General features: G+C 32.8%; 1 protein-coding gene across 1 annotated transcript in view; it reads left to right on the top strand.

Moving 5' to 3' along the window:
* The first annotated feature begins 2,545 nt into the window (after positions 1-2,545).
* The window catches only part of LOC129222510 (uncharacterized), a 56,523-nt gene continuing 35,153 nt past the window's right edge, over positions 2,546-23,915 (top strand). Inside the window, exon 1 of the mRNA XM_054857022.1 lies at positions 2,546-2,638. Within this exon, the coding sequence (XP_054712997.1) occupies positions 2,546-2,638 (93 nt within the window). The remainder of the gene's footprint in view (positions 2,639-23,915) is intronic.

The following is a 23,915-nucleotide window of genomic DNA, read 5'->3' as shown; positions in this document are numbered from 1 at the left end:
CTTAGTTCCCTTCCTTTTTGCCTCAAAACGTGATCAAGACTTTAAATTTATGATTCGTATCATTATCTTGATTTTTCTTTAAGTGAAACCCCTCATTTGAGATAGTCACTAATGAGTATACTTCAAGGCGTTTGTTCTTGCGAAAAGTTTGTGCGCATACAATGTTTGTCTCATAATGTTTTTTTTTTTTTTTCAAGAAAACTCTTCGGAATTCTTTTAATTTCGATTATTAGTACGTTAAAAATAAAGAATTGCGTTTTTTACCTGGTAAGGATTTATGGCAACAGCTTTTTCAACAAAACCTTACTTTAGATATAAAAGTGATTCATAGTTACCAGGATCGCTTATTAAGTGCTTGGTCTAAAGTAATGAAAAGTATCACAGAATTCATTTTAAGAAAAGAAAATATAGAAGAGATAATGAAATGAATGAATTATCAACGTTTTAATGCGCAAAAATTGCGAATGCGGCAATTCGCTTTTTTTTTTTTTGCATTAAAACGTTGGTAATTAATTCATTCAATTTTAAAGCCCAAAGGTAATTCGTTATAAAATAGCGACTTAATTTGTTTTTGTTAATTTATACGAAGCTATATAGGCTTTACTTGAATTTCGTTTTACTTTAACCAAGTGTCTGGAGCTTATCAACAATGAACATTTTAGTGCGCTATGTTATAATTTTAACTGTAATTCTGAGCAGCGTAACAATTTGCAACATTTTTTTTCCCGTAACCTCTACTATTATCAAACGAATATCGCTCTCCAAAAACTGAAATTAATATTTTGAATCACTTTGTTTATTAATGTATTCAAATCATCAACCCTATTCAAAACACCATCTTATATTTAGTTTATGTGCATTTATTCTAACAGTTTTCCCACTATTCGCATCATTTTATTACTATTAGTGTCGCTGTTATTATTATTATTGTTGTTGATTCTGTTGCTATTATTCTTATTATTATTATTATTGTTGTTGTTGTTGTTATTGTCAAATAATTCCGGTTTGTTTGTTTATTTTGTTTTGTTTTTTTTTAATTCCTTTTTGAGCAAAAATCGTCGTAGTGGGGAATGTCTTCATACGTTGGTCGAGAAAATGCGTAAGAAATCGTTGTTTTACCTCTTTCAGTCAAAAATTATTTTTTTCTCAAATTATAAGCGTTTTTGCGATTCTCCTAATTCGGATGGTTTTCTTTCTTCCTCTTCGTGTAATCTCCTGAAATTTGAAAAATTAGATTTGTCAACTCGTAATCGGCAGAAAATATTTCTCGGTATTTTATGGTGTGGGGTATTGTACCTTCATACATTCATAGTTAATATAGCACCTAATCTTTAGATACAATATTTTTTGCTCGAAAAAGTAAATACTTTTCCGTTATGGGTACTGGTTGGTGACTTGTTTACCAAGTGAACCTTGGTGTTACCTTGGTGAAAATTTACACTTGAATTTTGTGTAGCCGAAATGTATGCCACTCTTTTTCCTCCTTTTACATTACAATACAGCTTTTAACGTTCTGTTTTTTAGTTTGTGAAGCATTTTTTTTTAGAATTTTTCACGTGCCTGTTCTTTTATTCGGCGGAATTTTTTGTATATTAATGGAGTTATTTAATTACTTGGAGGACTACGTTTCATTTTGATGGAACGTTTAACCTTATTTAATGACTTATTTTGCATAAAAGTTTATTGAAAACAGGAAATAACGTTCGGTATCTCGAAGTAGTTTCAACCAAATTAAAAATTTAATTGGTAATTTTGACCAAGCATGATGACTTAGAATAAAAAAAATACAGTGAAGCCTGTGTAAGTTGACCACTTGCGGTGCATTACTTTAGTGGTCAATTTAAACAGGTGGTCAACTTATAGAGGTTGAATTATATGATATAGATCTAATTCTGTGCCTGAGAATAGCGGTCAACTTAGGTGGTCAACTTACGAGGGTAGTCAACTTTACAGGTTTTACTGTGTTCGGCACAATTAAAAATGCGCCACGTGACGTACCTATAACGGAAAAGTACCAACCCAAATAGCACACTTCGTTTAATAAACGCTGCAAAATGATTGTTAGCATTGTAACAACTATTTTAAAACGTTTATGAAAAGTGTAAACGTTATTTGTGCTACCTGGGAAGATATATTTGACATAACAAAGCAAAGAGACGAATGAACTTAATGACAAACTCCGCTACAATCGACTCATTTATGGAAAAATATTTTATCTTCATAAATATTATATCATAATCAAGGAAAACGGCAGTGTTCCTACTGCACGTTTCTAGCATAATCTTTAGATGTATAATTATTACAACCATCATTACTAACGCTCTACGAGCAGAACAACTTTTAAAAACCCAAATGAAAGAAGTAAAAAAAAAAAAAACTACAATTACGGTGACAAAATCTCATTAGTACTCTTAATGAGATTGTTTTAGAAAATAGTTCTCCAGAGCGGGAGATAATTAAATGAAGGATTATTACTGTGCAATTACTTCGCAGCCGAGCAGCTCTTCGCTTGTATTTTAAGGTGCTGTTAGTTCCTAATATAAACATGATTATGGCTGAGGTGTGCCAAGCATTTTTTAACGGCGTGTTTTCTGGTGATTATTTAGTTCATATAAATAAAAGTATTCGCTTTTTTATGGTATTTAAATGCTCCAGAAGTTTATTGAGATCCTTATTACATAGTTAAGGAAGTAGTTATTGTATTCACGAGAAAACATTTCACTCAAATATCGGCCTAAATTTCCATTTTGCTCACTCCAGAAGGAATGTTGAGTTGTTTTGCCAGACCGCAAATGCACATTAACCTAAGAATGTATGGACGCTCGAAATATCTGTTTGGACTATGCCTCGGTTAATTACTACGAATTTTCTCGTCACGTCTGTATGTGCGTGTGTGCGTATGTATCTCGCATAACTTAAAAACGGAATGCCGTAAAAAATTGAAATTTATTATGTAGACTTGGGTCTACCTCCCCTTTTGGTTGCATTTGGATGTTCTAAAAAGGGACTTTCACCTTTTTGGGGAAAATCAGGGTTAATTTCAATGCAAACTCAAGTGACGTTATAATTTGGCGAACACTTGACGATATATGCCAAGCTTTTCACTATTATCATTAAATTGTCGTAAAAGGAAGTCATGAGGTGCACACATCAGCTAGTTTATTTAGTACTAGTTGCCCGTAATAGAAAAATTAAAAGGTCTTTTGGTTCGCCTGTATATTTACAAATAATGTGCGGTGAATTTTCTCGCCAATTGGCTTGTACCCATGTTACGGTTCAACGTTATGATAATTTCGTCTCTCGTCAATTGGCTTGTTCCCATGTTACAGTTCCACGTTATGATAATTTCGTAATTTACTCGTCCATCTTATGATAATTTTGCTGTTAAAATTGGAATAGAAAAAGAACCACATCAAATTTTCGAAAAATCGCTTCAAGGTGCGCACCCCCATGCTACACACTAACTTAGTGCCAAATTTCATGAAAATCGGCCGAACGGTCTAGGCGCTATGCGTGTCACAGAGATCCTGACAGACAGAGAGAGATCCGGACAGAGAGACCTGCAGCTTTATTATCAGTAAAGAAGTCCTGTTTTGTCCAATATCCTTTTTGAATGAGGTCATTTCCAAAATTTTAAAAGTATTTTCTTTTCTGAAAGAACGTGTTTAAAAATATAGAACCATTTTTTAAAAAATTTGTTTAAGTTTAATATTTGAAAAAAATTACTTACATCGGTGCGCTTTCATTGTTTACATTTCTCGCCGATGACATCACAAATGATGAAATGTCATTCTGCGTTGCCATTCACAGAGCAAACTATTTAATTCGCATCTTTACTCACATGTATTGGCAGCGATATGGTTGACAGCAAGCGTAGAGCACAATTTTAATTCGCTTCTTGTTTATCATAACGTGGAAACGCGGTACAAAATGCGCCAAAGAGCATCATTTGTGACGTCATCAAGACCACGCCTTGTTTGCAAAATCGAACATTTTAAAAAAATAATTTAAAAAAAACTGTTGGGAAAATGAAAGAATTTTCTGGGTCCATGTTATTATTATTTTTTTTTTTTCTTATTCTATTAATTGTAGTGACTAAAAGTACTACTTTTGACTGAAGGAAACAACCCCATTCGAGTAAATAATGAAAAATGTGGCATGCTTGGTAAAAATGGTAAAACACCCATTACAGTTGAATAAATACCCTTGTGCTTGTAAAGTAGAATTCGAAATAACAACGTTTAATTGCACAAAATTTCAGATTACTGCAGTCACGTGCTTCAGCGTTACAAGAAGCGCTTTTTTTTTTTTTTTACAAGGAAAAATGAGTTCTGTGTAACGCCGAAACACGTATCTTCAGTACTCTGCAATTTTGTGCAACTAAACGGTGCTGTTTTTTTATTTAAAAACCCGTATTCGAAATCCTGTACTTGGAATGTTAAATGTTTAAATTAACTAGTTTGCAAAATTTAACTATCGGACTCCATGTAGTCGCAAAACACCAAAATGAGCTAATCCTGACAAAAACTCAAGCTAATGTTAGAAATCATTTTACAGAAATTTTCCCTCAGAATGAGCTTTTGTCCTCTCATCAGAATGAATATGAATAATTATGCAAATAAAATTTGTTTTAAAAAACGCAGAGCCCTAAGATACGGTAGCGCAGTGAGGAAGGTTTTAAGGTTGAACCCCTGCTCCGAGTTCATTGTTTTAACATACATTTCCAATCCTAATACAGCAGTTTGTTTACGTGTAAGGACTGTTTGGACCAGAAGGAGAGAAATCAGGGTTGGCCGGATTGGACCCAATTGGGTTGAACCCAATGGGTTTTTTTGAAAAAACCCATTTAAAAAAACCCATTATTTAGCCCACTTTTGGGTTTTTTTTTAATTTTTTGAGAAGTTTTTTAAAAAAGTAATTAATTTAAATACTGTTACAATTTAAACTTCTATTTTATTTGTTCTTCACCACAGACAATGGACATAAAAAATGAATTTTGAACTTTAATAGTATTTCTTAACTCTTAACGGCATTAAAAATACTTCAAAGATTTAAAAAATATATATTTAACTTTTATCTTTAACTGGTCAATAAATAACTCAAATTATCTTGACTAAGTCCTGTCACGTCTGGTTTTCTCAATATTTGTAGATTGTACAGAGGAAACTACTCTAGCTTAAAGGCTTTCATGTGAATTATTTTCTGCAACTTGACACGTCACAAATTTCGAATTAATAAGTTATATTTTTTTTAGAAATTAACAGGTTTTACAAATGGTTGGACAGAAAACAGAATAGGATGTACAGTATTTTCATTATCTTACAAAAAAGGTTAATATTTCTTAATCTGTACACAGAAATAGAAAAACAGGCAACCTAAAATTCAAAGAAATGTCTTGATCAAGCTGGAATTCAGTAAATAGGGATTTAAACTACTTGAGGTTCTACAGTAGTTTTGCATAAAAAAATAAAATACAATAAAGTAAATGCAAAAAAAAAATAGTAGTAATTAAAAACGAACAATAGATTTTATCACTCAAGAAGTAATTTTGCCTTAACTGTTAGTAATCATGGAAACTAAAAAATCTGAAACTTCACCATTCTTGGGTTTCGTCGTCTTTCATACTCTTCTTCAGAAAACGCTGAATTTTAACTAGTTTTCCAGCTTTTTTTACCCCAAGACAATTCTTGTGCTTTGTTCATATACTTACACTACAATATGCTACAAGTACCCTACTTTTTCCCTAAAAAAAGACAAAAAAACCCACATTTCTTTTAAAAAACCCAGCTTTAGTTGGGTTTTTTTTGGGTTTTATTTAAAAAAACCCAAAAACCCTGGGTCCATGGGCTTTTTTAAAAAAACCCGGGTTTTTGCCAACCCTGAGAGAAATGAGTGGGGGACGTTCAGAATGGTTGGTTGTAGATGTTGCTAAAGAGAAACTTTTGATTTCCCTCATTACCTGAATGCTGGGTTGTACGGTTCTTTCCTTGCCGGGAAAAAACAGTTAAAAAATCATTTGACCGAGTTTTTTTTTTTTTTTTTTTTTTTTTGATAAATGAAAAATTTTAGACTAAAAATGAATAACTCAGCAACATCAAAGAAATATATTATTTATTGTCATATTTTTGTAAACAAATAATATCTTGACTTATTTGCGAAAAATTAAGATGTGCATTGCACAAAATGTTGCATTGTATCGATTTTTTTCACTTAAGGCCATAAACTATTTACATATTGAATGATGGTGGACTAAAGCTGTAAAGTTTACTCGAAAAAAGCATTTCCATGATGTATTTAGTTTTTCCATTTTATTCCTATACTTAATAATAATAATAAGAAGAATGGGGAAGCTGATCCAGCTACGGTAAAAGACACCGCTCTGAATTGTTTTTTCTTCCTGAGATAAAAAGGACTTGCGCTGAGTAACTAATGCCATATATTTAGGCTTATCTGAGAAAGAAGAGCTTTGAAGCCGGGTGACCTATTGCCGGCCGTAAAACTCATGACCGAGACTGGCTCTCTTGCATTTCTTAAACCGTCGCAGTTGCAGTGAGGAGAATTCGTGACTGCGACTATTTTCCCGGAGAAATGAGAAGCATTACTGGAATAGGTATGGCAAATGAAGCCTGGCGATGTGTGAAGTTGAGTTAAATATCCGAGGGAATAATGTTACGTCTTAAAATAATTAGCATGCCGGTGTACTTTTAAGTTCTTAATTATTGAACTCGTTCAGGATTACCCAAGTACTAGTGCCCGCGTTGTTTCATAAATATAAGGAACTCCAATTTATGAGACTATGATTTTGTAGTAGAAGTTTTTTTTTCTTTTTAAACTTCCATTGCATTTTTAAACAAATTTGATTTTTTTGGAGGGGGAGAGGGGGACAACGAACTGCTCTCACTAGACTGTAGTTGATGTTCCTTTTATCGTATTTTTCTATGCTTATAACGCAAACTCCTCTGGTAATAGGGCTTCCGCGATCTTTACTTCCTCCTGGGTGGTGGCGTCTATGTCCTCTGGTGCACAGGCCTCCTCGACTGTGTCCCAGAACACAATATCTACATCCAACCATTAACCTTCATTTGAATTTGACGCCTTGATTTCAAACTATTTTTTTCGCAATTATGATTGAAATAGAAGGCATTTGTTGAAACAAGGAACCTAGCGAGAAGGGTCCTATCACAGTTCGGGATTGCAAAAACATAATTTGAATTCAAGACGTCAAAATTCAAATGAGTGCCAGGCGCTGGATGCTGGATGTTGTGGGCTGGATGATGGATGTATAAATTTAAGTTTTAAAAATTAACTAGATTTGTGTTTGGTGTCATTCTTATTTTTAAAGCAATTTTAAAGCGCATTACTATTTGTAAAAAAAAATGTTTTGATGCTACCACTTGATTAATCTACGTTCTACGTCTTTTATTTGAGTTCCGAGAAATCCAATTTCCAATGCTAATACAGTAGATTAACGGAAGTTATTGTTGTGATTTACCTGCTACATTTCAATATTTTGCCTTATGTCATACTAACAATATCCTCGTATAAATAATAGCCGATGAGGAAGTAACCCGCGTGTTTCAACAATGAAACTTGCGCCACGGCATGATAATTTGATTATATGTTTTGGTAATATTTAACATGCAGGGAAATGCTTTATCGTGACAAGGCTGAACTCGATCCGGTGACTGAACTGTTTTACTGGTAAGACTCATTTTAGGAGAATAAAGAAACGTAAAAATTGGTCAACAATGACCGCTATCTACTGGAGTTAACGTTTAATCCACTGGAATTAGGGTTAAACTGCCAAATTTAACTTAAACTACCAAAATATCACCAAACAGGCAATCGCTGCGTTCAAATGTACATAGAAGCAAAATTTCACCCGTCATACCTTTCTAGTTAATGTAAGATTTGTGAATGAGGAATCGCTCTAAAATAAAATACACAATTCATGTGACAGCGATGAAAAATTTCGTAGGCTCTCATGAAAAAAAAAAAAAAAAACCTTAATAAAAGGGAACAACTCAGCTGGAAAAAAATTACTGTTGTATATTGAAGCAAATTAATGTAACCATGAAAATAACAAAATAAAACAAAACCAGCCAGAGATTGGATATAAAATATGTTTGATATTAGAAAATTAAACGGAAAAGCTTCCAACTAATGCCATAAAACAAAAAACGAAACAGTTAAAGGAAGATTCATAAAGCACAATGTAATTTAGGTTTACGAAGTTTTTAACACAGCTCTAGTACTTTCGTTTTGTTTGTGCATGTTGTTGTTTTTTTTTTTTTTTTTCTAGTCTGTAAATAAAAAAATTTATCTTAAAAAAAATTCAAACAGCAAAAAAAAAAAAGAAATATTTTGAGAGTTTTTATTTAGAAAATATGTTTTCGAGTTTAATCAATTCACAGTTAAACAAAGGACGAGTATAACCACAACTATTCTTGAAAGTAATACTAATGAAATAAAAGTAGTTTTTAAAATGTTATTAATGATCCTTTCAAGAAAATTTTCTACTTTTTAATGAATAAAAATTTCAATTAATCGTGCAACTCTGTAAGTTATAAAATGTTTATTCAAAAAAGACAAAAAAAAAACTTTTTTTAATCATTAAAAACAAGGAACTAGATTTCTTTAAGAAAAACTGATACCATTTCTCCAAAAGAAAGGTCTTTAAATATTAGTGACAATCAATAGCTTCAACATATTTCTCAAATTGGGGGTGGCTGGGGAGAGGCGTCTTCTTTTTCCTGTTTTCATCTGTCAATCGATATTTTTTGTAACTAGCGAAAATGAAAGGATTTAATGAAGTATTAATGACTTTTTTTTAGAAATAAGTGCATCTTTAGCATTTTTTTTTTAATCTCAACCGTTGAAAATTGCATTTGGATGCTTAAATGATAATGGTCAAGTATTAATTATCTACTCCGAAGCTAAAAGTATGCATTTGTTTGTTCAATTCAATATCACCCATGTACTTTTTGATAATTTAAACAATTTTCTGAAAAAAAATCCTTTTATGTAAAAGGAAAACTAGTAGTTAATCTAAAAACAATATCAAATTTACTCTTAGAAATTGTGTTAAGTATTTCAGTAAAGTACAACTTCAACAAACTTGTTTTCAATTAAAATTTTAATTTCAAGCATTTTTTCCATTACTTGAGTGTACAAACGTAGGAGGAAAAAACGAACTGAATTGCATAAAAAATTAACCTAACACAAAATCTCGATTCTGAATAGTAATTTTTTTTATTTATTAACAAATAAAAAAATTACAAACGGGTTATTGGAATACTGTTCAAAAAGCAACTAATGAAATTCTACACTGAAACTGAAGTATTCTGCATTATAAAAGACTATGAATGACTCGTAAGAAGCATTCCTATGCTGTAATGTCACAAGTACCGGGCATAATTACTCACGAACTCATTGAGATAATGACTCAAAAATGCATAATCTTTTATAAATATGTGTACTTAATGGGAGTATGAAGCTTTAAGAAGTTATCTGCACTCCTTAAAGAGTTAACAAAATTTTATTTTCGTTAGTCAACTGGGGAGAAAGAAAATTATAATGCAAAAGGTATTTCACGAATAAAAATTAATCTATTTGTATATCAACACGAAACATAGTTCAAGTATTTAAATCAGTGAAACTGTTCATAACAAAATTTTTCAGCAAAACAATAATTAAAAGTATTTTTTTTTTTTTAAATTGATAAACTTTTCCACTGCAAAATTACTATTAACGTTGTTGCTAATCCCTAGATAGCAGAAATGATTAAATAAATCATGAAAAATACGGTATTCAAAAAACGTGGAACAAAGCCATCCATGCCCCTAATTCTGTTGTTAATGTGAATTCCACGAAAATGGAACCATATATGCAGGGGAGGGGGCCCAAAGCGGGTAGGTTTTCGAAGAAGGCTCGAAAATTGTAGTTTTTGTATTTTTTATCGCAACAATTTCGGTTTTATTTCCTAGCAGGGTTCTTGAACTTCAAAATAAAAAGTGAATTTTGTATTATTTCAAACCCAATATTTTTTTATTATCAAACTTTACAAACATTTGAAAATCCCGTTTTGCCCTACCAATTAGCTCAAAGCGGGTAAGCTAAACTAATTGTGATTTGGTACATTTGCCAATCAAATATGAAGTTATAAATGATTAAAATAATTGACTAGTTACCTGATCTTATAAAAAAATATATAAAAAGTAGTACTTATCCTATTTAAAGTCAGCATATTTTATTAAACATAAAGAAATAACTGATTAAATTAGTAGACAAATTAATAGCCATCCTAAAGAATAACTTTTTTTAGTTATACTTATCCTATTGAAATAGAAAATCTAAAGTCAGCACGCGAGTCAAGAAATTATAAAGAAATATATGATTAAATCCTATACCTGCTTTGCTCGAAGGCACGTTTTTTATTTCAATAATTATAACCTTGAATTTAAAAAAGAATTTAACGAAATGACTATCGTAGTTTGTAGGTGGATGATGTCAGAATAACGTAATATTATTGACAATCAAAAAAATAGGCTAGTCTTCGACTAATCACAAGTGACAATTTTTTTATTATTTTTTTTTTAAAGAAATGTACCATTTTTTTTAATTTCAAGCTTGGGTTCGCCGTGCCGCTTCGCTGGGACTGATTACAACTCGGGGGTGTTCATGTAAACACCCCCAATACAACACCATCGATACGTATGCATCGCCGCTTACACATCATGTGGGGAGGGGGGGGGCATACGAAGGACTACCCGCTTTGCCCCCCCCCCTACTTAAAAGTGTAAACACGAGTGAGGAATGAGGTACATTTTAATATTTCGGAAGTCTTCCACTAGCAGCAAGAACAGCTCTGTCACCATCCTTCATTGAAGATATCAACTTCTGAATCTTGACTAATTTTACAGAACTTGACTCTAATATTGCTTTTGTGCAGTTTTATCATGTAGTAACTGGATCCGACGAAGCAATTTTAGTGCCAAAAATTTGGATGAGAGGTCAGGATTATTCCAAGCCCAAACAAAAGCCGAATATTTTTCATTCAGACCTGCATCTGAAGAGTGAAAATTGGGAGAAAATGACCTTTCGAGAGAGAGAATATCTGTTACGTTGTGTAGATGAAAATTTGCAAGTTATGTAACGATATCATTCGTTAATAAATTTGATTGTACATAGGAGTTTCGCTGTATGACAAAGTGCAGAAGCTTGTTAAAAGATTCAATTTCTAGCACCAATGAAATGATTCCACAAAGGTGTTGTGCGCCTCAACTTTATACCTAGAACATTGAATGCATGCAATTAACTAGCCTCAGAAAAATGTAAAAAGCTGCATTTTTCAGCAGTATACCTTTTAAAAGATGCCCCCACCCCCCGCGCCCGATTTTTTCTTGCATACAGCGAAATTGATACATGCAATCCTACTTATAAAAGAATGATTTAGTTCCCTAATTTACAAGTTTTCATCTTCACAACATTACGGGTTTTAGAGAAGCAGTTTTCACCTAATGTCTCAATTCAGGTACTGGCTTGACTAAAAATATATGGCATAAACATTTTGGCTTAGACTGCGGTACTCCTGATCAGAATATTGGTATAATGGTAAACTTTGTTGGCATATAATGGTTACGAAAATTGACGCTATAACTGCAGGAGAAATTTTTTAAGATCTGGTTCCTTAAAATTAAACACGATTTCCTTCAGAGGTTGATATCTGTAGTCGGAACGTTACGAAACTGCCCAAGCAACTCATAGAGGATCTACTAAATTTGAAAGTGATCATCATGGTCAGCATTTACTATGATTGCGGCAATGCAAAACTTAAAATAACTTCACAATTTGGGCATCCCTTGTTACTTCCTTTTACAAAAAAGAAAGTATTGTATTCACAAAAAAAAAAAAAAATTCACTCAAAATTCGGCCTTAATTTCCATTTTGCTCAACCCGAATTAATGTTGAGTTTTTTTTTTTTTTTTTTTTCAACCCGATCACACGCGGATAAGTGCCTAAGAACGTATAAACATTCGAAATATCCGTTTTGACATTCCCCAAGTTAATTACCAAGACTTTTCTCATGACGTCCGTATGTAGGCATGTATGTATGTGCGTATATGCGTATGTGCGTATGTGCGTATGTATGTCGCATAACTCAAGAACGGTATGTCCTAGAAAGTTGAAATTTGGTACGTAGACTCCTAGTGGGGTCTAGTTGTGCACCTACCTTATTGCTTTGTTGTCTTTTCTCTCTTTCTCTCTTTCTCTCTCTCTCCCTCCTTAAATAGTTAGGCGCAAATAATTTATTAATCATAATATAGCATTCTATTGAGATCAATCCAACAGTTGTATTTTATTGTAATAAATGTCATCTTTTCATAAAACATGCACATGAAAAACATTATTTGCACAATTTCTCACTTGTTTTTGCAAAAAATGCAGTTTTTTTTTCTTAAGGAAAATTAAAAATAAGCCCTCAATATATAACTTTTGTTACTTCTAACTTCAATGTTTGGTTATCTATTAGTTTATAAAAATTTTCATTGATGGGAGTACGGCGAAGGCAAATAGAAAATATAACGATGACCTTCATTATTAAATATTTCATAATGTGCGGCTAGAACCAGTATGTTTTTTTCAATTAACCTACTATCCCAAGACAATTTTCATTGCTTACTGAACCAGTTATTGCATTATCACCTCTAAAAATACGATTTCGAGTAGATCCGCTACAAGATAAAAAATAATAAGAAAGGAATTTAGAGGCATGCAAACTCTAGCAATATTGCCCTGCACACGTATCCTTTTTAAAATGATTTTGGTAAAATTCTTTGCGTGCCTTGTTTTTTTTAAACCGGAAAAACAATGTCGCGCAAATTATGGTAATGAATATAGCATCTATTACGTCACCCAAACTATGATTATGAATGAAATATAGTAAACTATGCTACTGCATGCTATGACTATGAGTTTGCAAATAGTCTTACATTTCGAGGAATTCCTACATTAAACCTATCAATTTTAAAAACCTTTCCGAAAATATTGTTACGTTTGAGTCACCGTCGAAAAATATTGGATTCTTGTTCATCAGGGATTAGTTAACTGTTGACCTTACTGTGGCAGTAAAGAAAAAAATAGTGACCCAATCGTCCGAACCAAATGCTAATATTTTTCACTACTTATGCAAGGAAATAGTTTTATGTCTGTGTTTTTATTGAGCAATCATGATTGCTTATTGCTTTCACTTGACTGTTTTGATGTGCTATCATTTTATTTTCCCGCCAGCACCCTCTACAGCATCACCGTCGCTGCTGCTCCTATAGAGAAAACTGTCTCCAGGTTGCATCCATATCCTACACACACGCGCATACATACACAACTACTCACACGCACACACACACACACACACACACACACACATACACACATACACCTACACACACAAACACATACACACACGCATACATACATACACACACACACAAAAATATACACAAAACTACCCACACATTCATACCTGCACACAGACACAAACACATATGCCTACACACATACACATACCCCGCCCCCACGCACAAACACTCATACACACAACTACCAACACTCATGACCGCACACAGACACAAACACACATGCCGACGCACATATACACATACCCCTACACACACCCCCCCCCACACACACAAACACACACGCCTACATACACACAAACACTCGTGATTGCGAAAAACATAATTTGAATTCAAGATTTTTCAAGAAAAAGTCTTGTATTGCTTGAAAGTCAAACATCCAATTTACAGGCGGAAATGGAAGTATCTATTAGCTTTCAGGGATATCAGCTTTTGTAGATGTGTGTTAGCCTCTAAATTAAGCAGTCACACTGAAATGAACGGAACACGCTCATCAGATATTTGATTTCCCCCTGATTTGGATAGACTGGTTTCGACAAGACGTTGCTAGAAAATTTAAAAATTCAAATTGATTTTTTTTCACATAATGTAGCACAGTAACCCTGGAATTCATAATTTTATGCGATACTCTACCTTTCGACCAAAGCCATAAAGATGCATTTTATTCTGCCAAGCGCAATTATTGACGGATATCATTGTATCATATTTTTAGATGTTGACAGCAGATACGAGAGCTATTACATGAAAACCTAACATGCTACAAATCTGAATCTAATTTGAAAATAATTAAAGGAAGAACGCATTAGAAGAAAATTTTAAAAAAAGATTTTAAAAAAAAGTAAAACATTTATTTTGTACCATATTTTGCATTCTTCTCAACACATTCTATTTCAATAACATTAACTCACTATAGTTGGGGCAAACCTAAATAATAGCCTTCATAATGTTGTCAGATTATGTTTTCCCAACTATTATAGTCACTGAGTCCTAGTCAATTATGAGAGTAGCTATCTGTGTGAAGTTTTGTGAAGAAAACGCATAATTCAGGCACAAACCGAAAATTTCAAGTGCACACTCATTTCCAAAAGCTAAGCGCAGATCGGTAAATACATCGCTCACTCTATCTCTGTAGCAAATTGCAACTTCTCCGTCAACGGCAGAATTTTAGATTTGAAGACCCGTTGCCATGCATTTCTGGGGTCTCATGGCTCCCACACAGGGGAGACTGGGAGGTACAACAGCAATAGTAAAATTCGCAAAACTTCAATGGAACTCGCAGCATGATCTGACAAAAAATGTGCGGACTTTTTTGTTTTTCATATTTAAAGGCCATGAGAGGACCCCTTGTCTATAACTCTTAAAACAAGATTTTAAGAAGCAGATCTTTTTCGGAGGGCCTATGTTGCTAATTCACATTGACTTCCGGAAATTAACATTTTTTTCCCAGCTAAACTTTTGGAAGTGATCATATTACCATGACTACAAATGAAACTAGGGATTTTCTCTTTTATTTAAAAAAAAAAAGGTTAACCAATACAATCCGTATTTCCCTTCTGGCACCAATTAGTTCTTGTCCAAGCCAAGCACGTGATTAAGGTCACCAATGGCGCAATTAATTCTTTATTTACATCTACTAGTCCATCTTTTATGTGAATAAAGTTTAGTAAGTTGTGACCAACACGCAAAACTTTATTTTATACCTTTCTTATGGATTCTTGGACACGTACAAACGCAGATATTGTTTTCTGATCTTAAAAGGGGAAATCAAGACAGAAAACTGAAAATAAACAGAAAACTCTTTTAAAAACCTTCATTATGTGATGAATTTAATTGCAAGCAGATTATTTGTTAACAAATAGAAATGGAATAAACATGTAGCTCTTCATAAACATATTTATTCATAATTTTAACTCACACTGCATTGCACTCGCTCATTAATTTTGCTTAGAACATTTTCTATCGCCTGTTAAACTTCATAGCTGACTACATAACCTGCGTTTATCTAAGTAATACAAAAAATGATTTGTAGAATTTTACACCAAAAGTGAGATATTCATCAGAAACAAGATCTGCAAACATCGTTAGATCGTAATTAAATTTGCACTTCGCAATTTCATTCCCAGAATCGCCCGCAAGTCTTTTTTAAACCGAAAAACATTTCCCTTCCTTCCGAAATAAGTTCCATTAGGAAATAAGATTCGAGATGCTTCGTCTGTTTCGAGTCCTAATTTCAGAAAAATTGTGTAAGTAATTTAAGCATCGCAGTTTTCCACTCAATCTGTGAATCATTTATTTTCTATCGTACTCTCTTAAGCTATTTAGGAGCTGTGGAAATTTTGTTTTAAAGACTTAACGGTCTTGAGAGCGAACATATTTCAATCTTCTGGAAAAGTAGTAAGAGGATTAATTTTCCCTTCTAATTACCGACCTCGCTTCGTCGCAAGTGTTTTTTAAAAGAATAAAATTTAGCAAATGAATTCGTCTAATTCAGAAATTTTTGGATTAGAATCATATCTAGTTTAAACTTATTCTTTGCTTCCTGTGAAACAGTATGCTAAATAATAAAATAAGAGACAAATTTGGATGTCTTGAAATGATATTATTTAATCTACAGTGGTTCCTAAAAGTGTTCGTACACTTTGAAATTTTTTAGTAAAACCAAAATAACATTTTAAATCGCAGTAAGGGATTACGGGCAGCTACACTTTTTAAAAGTTTGTACTTCAATAGCAATATAGAAAAGGTTTTAGACTATTTTAAAAAAGAAAAAAAAGATAAATCTTTTTAAACAAGTGAAGTTTAATTTTATATTTTGGAAATTTCTCAAATTTGTATATGCTTAAATATTGTTTTTTCGTTTCCAAAAGAGTATTATTTTTATCTTCATACTTATTGCCATTTTACTTTTATGGGTAAGGAAGAAGCTCTATTTTTAATCACGTCAAAGAGGTGCGTTTTGAGTTATTTCAGTTACAGCAGAGAACGAATAAAAGTAGCGATTGTTTCTGATAATTATTACAGACCCAGGCAACGCCGGGTATTTTTGCTACGTACAATTATCTGGTAACTAGATAAAGTTATGAAATAGAGTATGCCCCCTACCCCCAGTTACCGTCGAAGAAAGATTTATTTTTCGCCAGAAGCGCCCAAATACATGCAAAACATTTTCTTTATACCATCTTCTGTTCGGAATTGCAAATCATATCTTATGAATATACAGTGGCTCTCAAAAGTGTTCGTACACTTTGAAATTTTTTAGTAAAACCAAAATAACTCGAAACTAAATTCGAATATGAAGTCCAATATTTTTTCACGTCATATCCTATGTCATTCTAAATACAACCCATTGGTTTTTTCAAAATATTGCCGGATCTTCTTTTTGAAATGGGTCAGAAAACGAAGAGATAGAGAAATAACAAGCCACAAAAGTCGTCATACACTCAAATAATTTCGAATAAATTTATAATTAAAATTATCATATGCCGTTTTATTAATATTTTTGCATTGTGTTGACCCTTATAAGTCATTTGGCTTCAATTTTTGTTTATTTATTCCTTAATATTGGGCTTATTACTGTAAAATGGCTGGTATTCGTAAAAAACCGCAAACACCATTCAAATTTTGATTTTTTTCCCCACAGTAGTGGTAAATTGTTTGAAATGTCTCTAAATTAGTTAATTTATTTGTTTGTATAGTAAAGTGCTTGATAAAATGCTTTAAAGAAAGGAATCGGACCGAAAACAAGGTAAGAAAAGGTCAACCGGCAAAATTGACAAAACGTGATCGGAGATTTAAAGTTAAAAAAATTATGAAAAATACACATTTGTGTGCTGTAAAAGTTTCTGCAGAGTTAAATGAAAATTTTTACATTTAATTTTCACCTAAAATTGTTCGCCAGGTTCTCTGATTAACTGGATTAAATGGGACCTCTTCCCGCAGAAATTTTCTTGACCGTACGAAAAACAGAAAGCATACGCATTTCGTCGCAAAATCTATGATAAATAAGCTCAAAACCATTTTAGGAATTACGTCTTACTTGCAGATAAAATTGAATTTAACATTTTTAGTTAAATTGTTGGACAATTGTGTATAGAAGAAAAAATTAGGAACTTAATCTTAAGAATACAGTTGGACCAGTTAATCAGGACGGTGAAGGTGTTCTTGTGTGAGGATGCATATCAGCATCAGGACTTGGTAGTTTGGAATTTTTTGATGAAATAATGAATCATGCTTTTCTTTTAAATATTTTAAAAACCAATTTTAAACTTTTAGCCAAAAATTTAGTTATTGGAAACAACTTGGTTTTTTATCAAGATAACGATAAGAAGCACACGGCTTTCAACGTTTGCGTCTAGTGCCTCAAAAATTGTCCTAAAATTTAGAAAATACCCCTTCAAACTCCAGATTTAAACTTAATGTAACATATTTAGAGATATCTGGAGGCTAGATTACGAAAACACGACTTTGAAACGAAAATAGGACTAGAAACAATAAGACTTGACGTGTGGTTGAACACTTGCACAGAAATTACGCAAAAACAAAAAGAAAGAAAAAAGAGTGAAACCTATTCCTAGACGTTTAAAAGATATTGTTGATACTGCATGATATTCTACTAAATAACAACTCTGGCGCTTTTTGATTTTTGATTTTTAAAAAATTAAGTTTTAATATTTTTCAAAAAAATTTCATGTAGTTTTGTTAAAAATTGATCATAGATCTTATAATTAAATAGCTATTCCGAAATATTAATTCTGATCAATGGATAGGGTCCTATTTCATTGAAAGTCGTAGGCGTACGAACAATTTATAGAGCCACTGTATTTTAATAACTGAATCACTTTTGTAAAAAACTTATGTGGGAAAAATAATCAAAATCTTTTTGAGCTAAATTGTCATTGAAATACATAATGAACATAAATGAAGTGCAAATACGTATATGAAAATGGTCAAATATTTTTTGCGCTCAATTGCCATGGGAATGAACAATAAAAATGAATCATCTACAAATCCTCAAAAAACTACAGCAAATAGCTATTCCAAGGCTACAGACCTAGCTACCAAGAAATTACATGAGAAAGAGATAGGCTACAAAATAAATATCATCGTTCAAAAGAACGACCGATCATTTGTAGGAGATAGTACACTGCACCATTTATTTTTAGGGGTCGATCTTTTAGACCCATTCGTTCAAGAACGACGCATCCCTACACAACAGAAGTTTCATTGATGAAGGTGTCATCAATCAAACAGATACTGTCAATAATAGTCCGATTAGAAGTTATTTAATTTTGAGAAAAATAGCTTATACTCTCTGATTTTTAATTAATTGGAGTTTTTAACGAGAATTTTTAAAATTATTGACGGCGTTGCCTCAATGTAATAAAATGTTGTACTTTTATGTAAATATTAAAAAGAAAATGAGGCTTTGTCTGAATTTTATAAAAGCTTTTCAAAAAAAAAAGAATGCTGCAAAGTCTAGGAAATATTCTCGAGATCCAGTGGTGCCTACAAAACGGGGGGGGGTTAATAGAGCAAGTAGCGCCATCAAAATAATTGGGGGGGGGGGATTTTTTAAACTTATTTATTCAAATTTATTTATTTATTTTTAATTTAAATTATTTATTTTATTTTATTTTATTTTATTTTATTTTATTCTGTTTATATTTTGTTTCATTTATTTATTTAGTTTGTGTGTGTGTGTATGTTATTGGCGTAACACAGAACTTTTCTAGTGAAAGGATAATAATAATTAAAAATAAATATATATATACATATTTTTAAAATATGAATAAAATAAAAAAAAAGAGAAATAAGAAATAAAATATATAAAAGATATTTATTCAAGCAAATAAAATTTAAAAAAAAAGAGCTTAAAATAAAAAAATGGAAAAAGTGTTGAGAAAAATTGGGGGGGGGGGGGGGATTTGCAAGATTGAACTTTGGGGAGATGAGCACCCCAGACCATTACCATACCCAGAACCAAAACTTTTCGCACCAGTAACAATGGGCCGAAACGGGTGCCCGGTTACGATACATCTCCTCTCGAATCCATTTGTGGAGAGTAACCAACTGATCGACTATTCTTGACACATTTCCGTGGGCATCGCTTGGCACGCCGCGCCGGTCGCACTTTCTTTATCGCCAGGTTTCTTGCCCTTTCTTCCGTATCAGAGGGCAACCAGAGTCAAGGCCATGGTCGAAAGCGGAAGAAAAAGCCTGGCTCTGTGATTGAGGAAGATTCACATCGCAGTTCTAGGAGGAACTGATTACTTTTGATTGCAGAGGCGAACCTTTATTCTATCGAAACAATTCTCTTGTATTTCTTTCCATTTGGCATAATTGCAAAATTCTTCTTATTTTATTTTATTTTATTTATTTTTTCTTCAATTCGACAGGGAACCAGAAAGGAGGGCAGGAGTGATTTTAAAATTTCATTCATCAAACACTGAAGTTAACAGCAAAAAATAAGTCGCTTAACGGAGACCTTCCAGAATTAAAGGTCAGCAAAAAAAAGAATATCTTTCGTTTCTTATTTATGGAATTAATGTAGGTGCGTGCAAAAAGTATTCCCGCATCAGCATTACCCGTGGTTAAAACTTGAAAGCAATCAACTGCCGTGACTTTCCATCGAAATTAAAAATAGCAACAGGATCAAACGTTATCAAATTAAAATATGCTCAAAAAGTATTTCCACAAAAACAGCATTCCCCGTGGTTTGGATAATACTTCAAACCTTTCCATCCAACATAGTTTGAAATCATTTTTTTCTCTGTGTTAGTGGGAATTTTGCCCCAGTTCCTCACTCCAGCCACTCTTGAATGCTTGAAAAAAATAATTTTATCATTATTATTATTATCATTATGTCATTTATATCGTGTCACTTCCAAAAAGTAACAAGAATATGAACTATAGCAAAATATTTTGACAACTTGGGCTTTGAAAAAATTGTATTATCAACGTGAATGAAGCTTTTTTTCTTTTTAATTTGATTTGGGGAGAGGGGAGAGGGGGAAAAAACGCTCAATGCAAAAATATGTAGCATTTTTTCATCATTTGACTAAAATACACTGCTGAAAAATTGACAAAAGTATTGAGGATTTCAATGGATATTTCAAGGTAAATTGCGACATTTTGTGTACGATAAAAAGGGTGATTGTTGTTTACCATCTTTTAAAAGCTAGCAGCATTATTAGCCAAAACGGCTGGAAATTTGACCTATTTATACAAGAAAATGCGGAAATGGTGTGGCATAAGTTCAAAAATATTAGCTTTAGATAGTGAATGTATCATTATATTTTCGAAAATAATGCATTGCCTTAGATGAGGAGTTCCCAAATTGGGTGCCGCGGCACGCTGGAGAGCCGCAGGTAAAGGCGAAGGGTTCTTCGAAATGTCCATCAATTATATATTGTAACAGAGATAGGCTAGGGTACAGTGCATCAATGTCTTTTACTCCTATCTTGGTAAGGGACAAAAATAGGAGCATCATAAAAAAAAAAAAAATACAAATACAAATACAAAAGTGACGACCACCTAGCTGTGGGTCCAGCTAGACTAGTCCTAGTCAATTTACAATCCCCAGTGAAGATCAATGGCCCTCTTAAAACTATCTACTCCCTTGCTCATTACCACCTCTTCCGGTAAGATGTTCCAAGGTTCCAGTACCCTGCTAAAATAATAATTTTTCCTAATATTCATGTTAGCCTGAGATTTAAATAACTTAAAACTATGACCCCTTGTCCTGTTTTCAGTGCTAAACTTCAGCCCCGTAACATCTTTCATTTTAATAAATTTAAACAACTGAATCATGTCCCCTCGGTCTCTTCTTTGCTCAAGACTGTACATTTTTAGCCTTCTAAGCCTGGAATCATAGTCTAAATGAGAAAGTCCATTTATTAGCCTTGTAGCCCGCCTTTAAACCCTTTCCAATATATTAATATCTTTTATTAATGTATTGGAAAGAGTATCTTAAGTAAATAAATAAATAACTTTTAAATGTGTGCAGTGAAACACTGTTATTTCTTTCTTACATTTCAAGCACAAAGGTATTTATATATTCAACTTTAGGAACATCATATTTGCCAATATGGCGGCTTCTTACCCTACGTGAAATGAACCTAACATAACAAAACTCTCAGATTATTCAGCTTACTTAATTATTATTCAGTTATCCTAAACAAATATGTCAAGTACAACTAAATAAACCCATTCTAAAAAACCAAAAAGAGAATTTACAAATGGTATTACGATAACTCAAGTTTTCAGAAATCAGAATAAGTGCTCCCAAACGGCAACACAGTAGACTAACCTCATGAAACTGCCACAAATAAATAATGTTCTTGACCGCAACCAGCAGTACAAACATCACCCGTGGCGAAACCTAGTGTCATACTAGAGAAACTTGAGCGCGGGGACGAAATATGGCAATTTTATCCTAATAACCAGGCCCAACGAAAGGCCATGTCAGCCTAGTCGGAAACTAGGGGATCGAGCCTTGGGGAGGGGGGAGGCGACACTGACGCAAAAAAAAAGAAAGAAAGAAAAGAAGGAAAGAAAAAGAGAAAGAAAAAAAATGAGGAAAAGAAACTCTAAATAAGAGAAAACGTAAAGATTAAGTAAAATTTGCTCTTTTGATATTTCCTGTTGTGTCACTTAAAATAGAGAAAATTGTTTTCAAGTGAACAGTTTTGATATATCCCCCCCCCCTTTTTTTTTTAATCTTCCTTTCTTCCTGCCCCACCTCTTTTTTCTTCTTTCCCCCTTTTTCTTTTCTTTTTTTTTTTTTTTCTTCTTTTTCTATTTTTTTGGGGGAGGCGGCAGGGCCTGGTGACATAACTGACGAGGGATCCGCCTTGTCTCTCTGCGGCCCTGTTAAGGACAATAACGATTCTTGGTTTGTAATTTCCTTCCCTTTTTCATGTTTTCCTACACTATTTCGATTTTTTTTTCAAAAATCTTTGAAATTACATATGTGTTCTGACCCGCGAGAATTATTTTAAAATGAGGTGCAGCTCTCGGGTCAAAAAAGGTTGGACACCACGCCGGCTTTGCAAATCAAAGTGTTTGCATGTGAGTAGGTTTTGTGTGTGTGTGTGTGTGTGTGTGTGTGTGTGTGTGTGTGTGTGTGTGTGTAATTTACATTAAATACGTACCCCCCCCCCAGGAAAAATTAGAAATGTTGGGCAGGTTGGACAGAATAATATTATGAGCGACAAAGCTTGGCATTATTGCTAAACTTTAAACCTTTTTTTTTTTTAAATGTAAAACCATTTTTCCCTTCTCTGCATATGTTCAGATCATTCCGTCCCTTTTTCCTTCATTTTTTTTAATGCAGCTTTTTGTAACTGGATTACAATTAGACTCCATTATCCGCTGACAATGTGCAATAAAAAGTTAAGTCACAAATAAATGATGAACTAAAAATAATATATTTTTCTCCCCTCTTTTTTTGAGCTTCTTCGCACAAAAAAAAAGAGAGAGAGATGTACAAAATTTGCATATTTGAGCCTGAACACTAAAAATGCAAGATTTATTGGAATTTAAATAAGTGATATGTCTTATCTGGCAGAAAGCGATATTAAAAATGTCTCTTTTTTAAGATTCAGTCGGGAACCGAGGTAAAAAGAAGAGAGGTGAAAAGAAAGAAGTTTAAGTACTTGAAAAATCGTTCTTATATTTTCCCCTCAGCTTTTAAAATCTGTGTTGTGTAAAACAAAGATATAAGCGATAGACAGTGAGAATTCCATAGTGGTAAAATAATGTTAAAGTCAAAACAAATTTTAAAAGTGGAACAAAATGCAACGCTTGAATCACTTCACTTCATAACACAAAAGGAGTTGTGTATTCTAAAAGAGACCTTAAGAAAATTAAATTGCTCTTTCGAAAACAAATAAGAAAATTATCGCGACAGAATACAATTTATGAGATGAAACTTCGCCGTTAGCTAAAACATTAAGAATAAGAGAAATATTAAGCCTCAAGTTAAAAATTTTACTGTAGAAAATAGGAAGAAATTCTTTCGTTTGTGAACTGGAGTGCGATACTTATCAAAAATGTCATATATTCTTAGGTTTGCTTGAGAAAAAGATTTCTCGATAGAAATGGCTAAGGCATTTCCCAGTGTTATTCTTTCAATTACGTTATTCTAAAAATTTAATTAACCACTCAAGTTATGTAATAATTAAATTGAATGGTTTATGTTTTTTACTAAAATAAAAATTGGTATAACTAAACTGACAATTCGCAGCAAAAATAATATAGCATGATTCTCAAGTCATATAAAGTAATTCACGTGTAGTTTTATTTTCGTTGTTCATTAGTTTAGAACGTATTTTATTAGTCTTTTGTATTTATTAAGCAGTGCGTAATAATTATAAGTGTGGAACTAAAAACATTTTAGCAGTAAATTTGGTTAAATTAGGTTTTCCCTCATATCTGAAATAGAGAGTTTTTACAGTTAAATCTCGTTACAACAAAGATCAAGGGACTGTACATTTTGTC

The sequence above is a fragment of the Uloborus diversus genome, chromosome 5, assembly GCF_026930045.1.
Source record: "Uloborus diversus isolate 005 chromosome 5, Udiv.v.3.1, whole genome shotgun sequence".
Lineage (NCBI taxonomy): Eukaryota > Metazoa > Arthropoda > Arachnida > Araneae > Uloboridae > Uloborus > Uloborus diversus.
The sequence above is the reverse complement of the archived record's forward strand: the minus strand, read 5'-3'. Positions and strand labels throughout refer to the sequence as shown.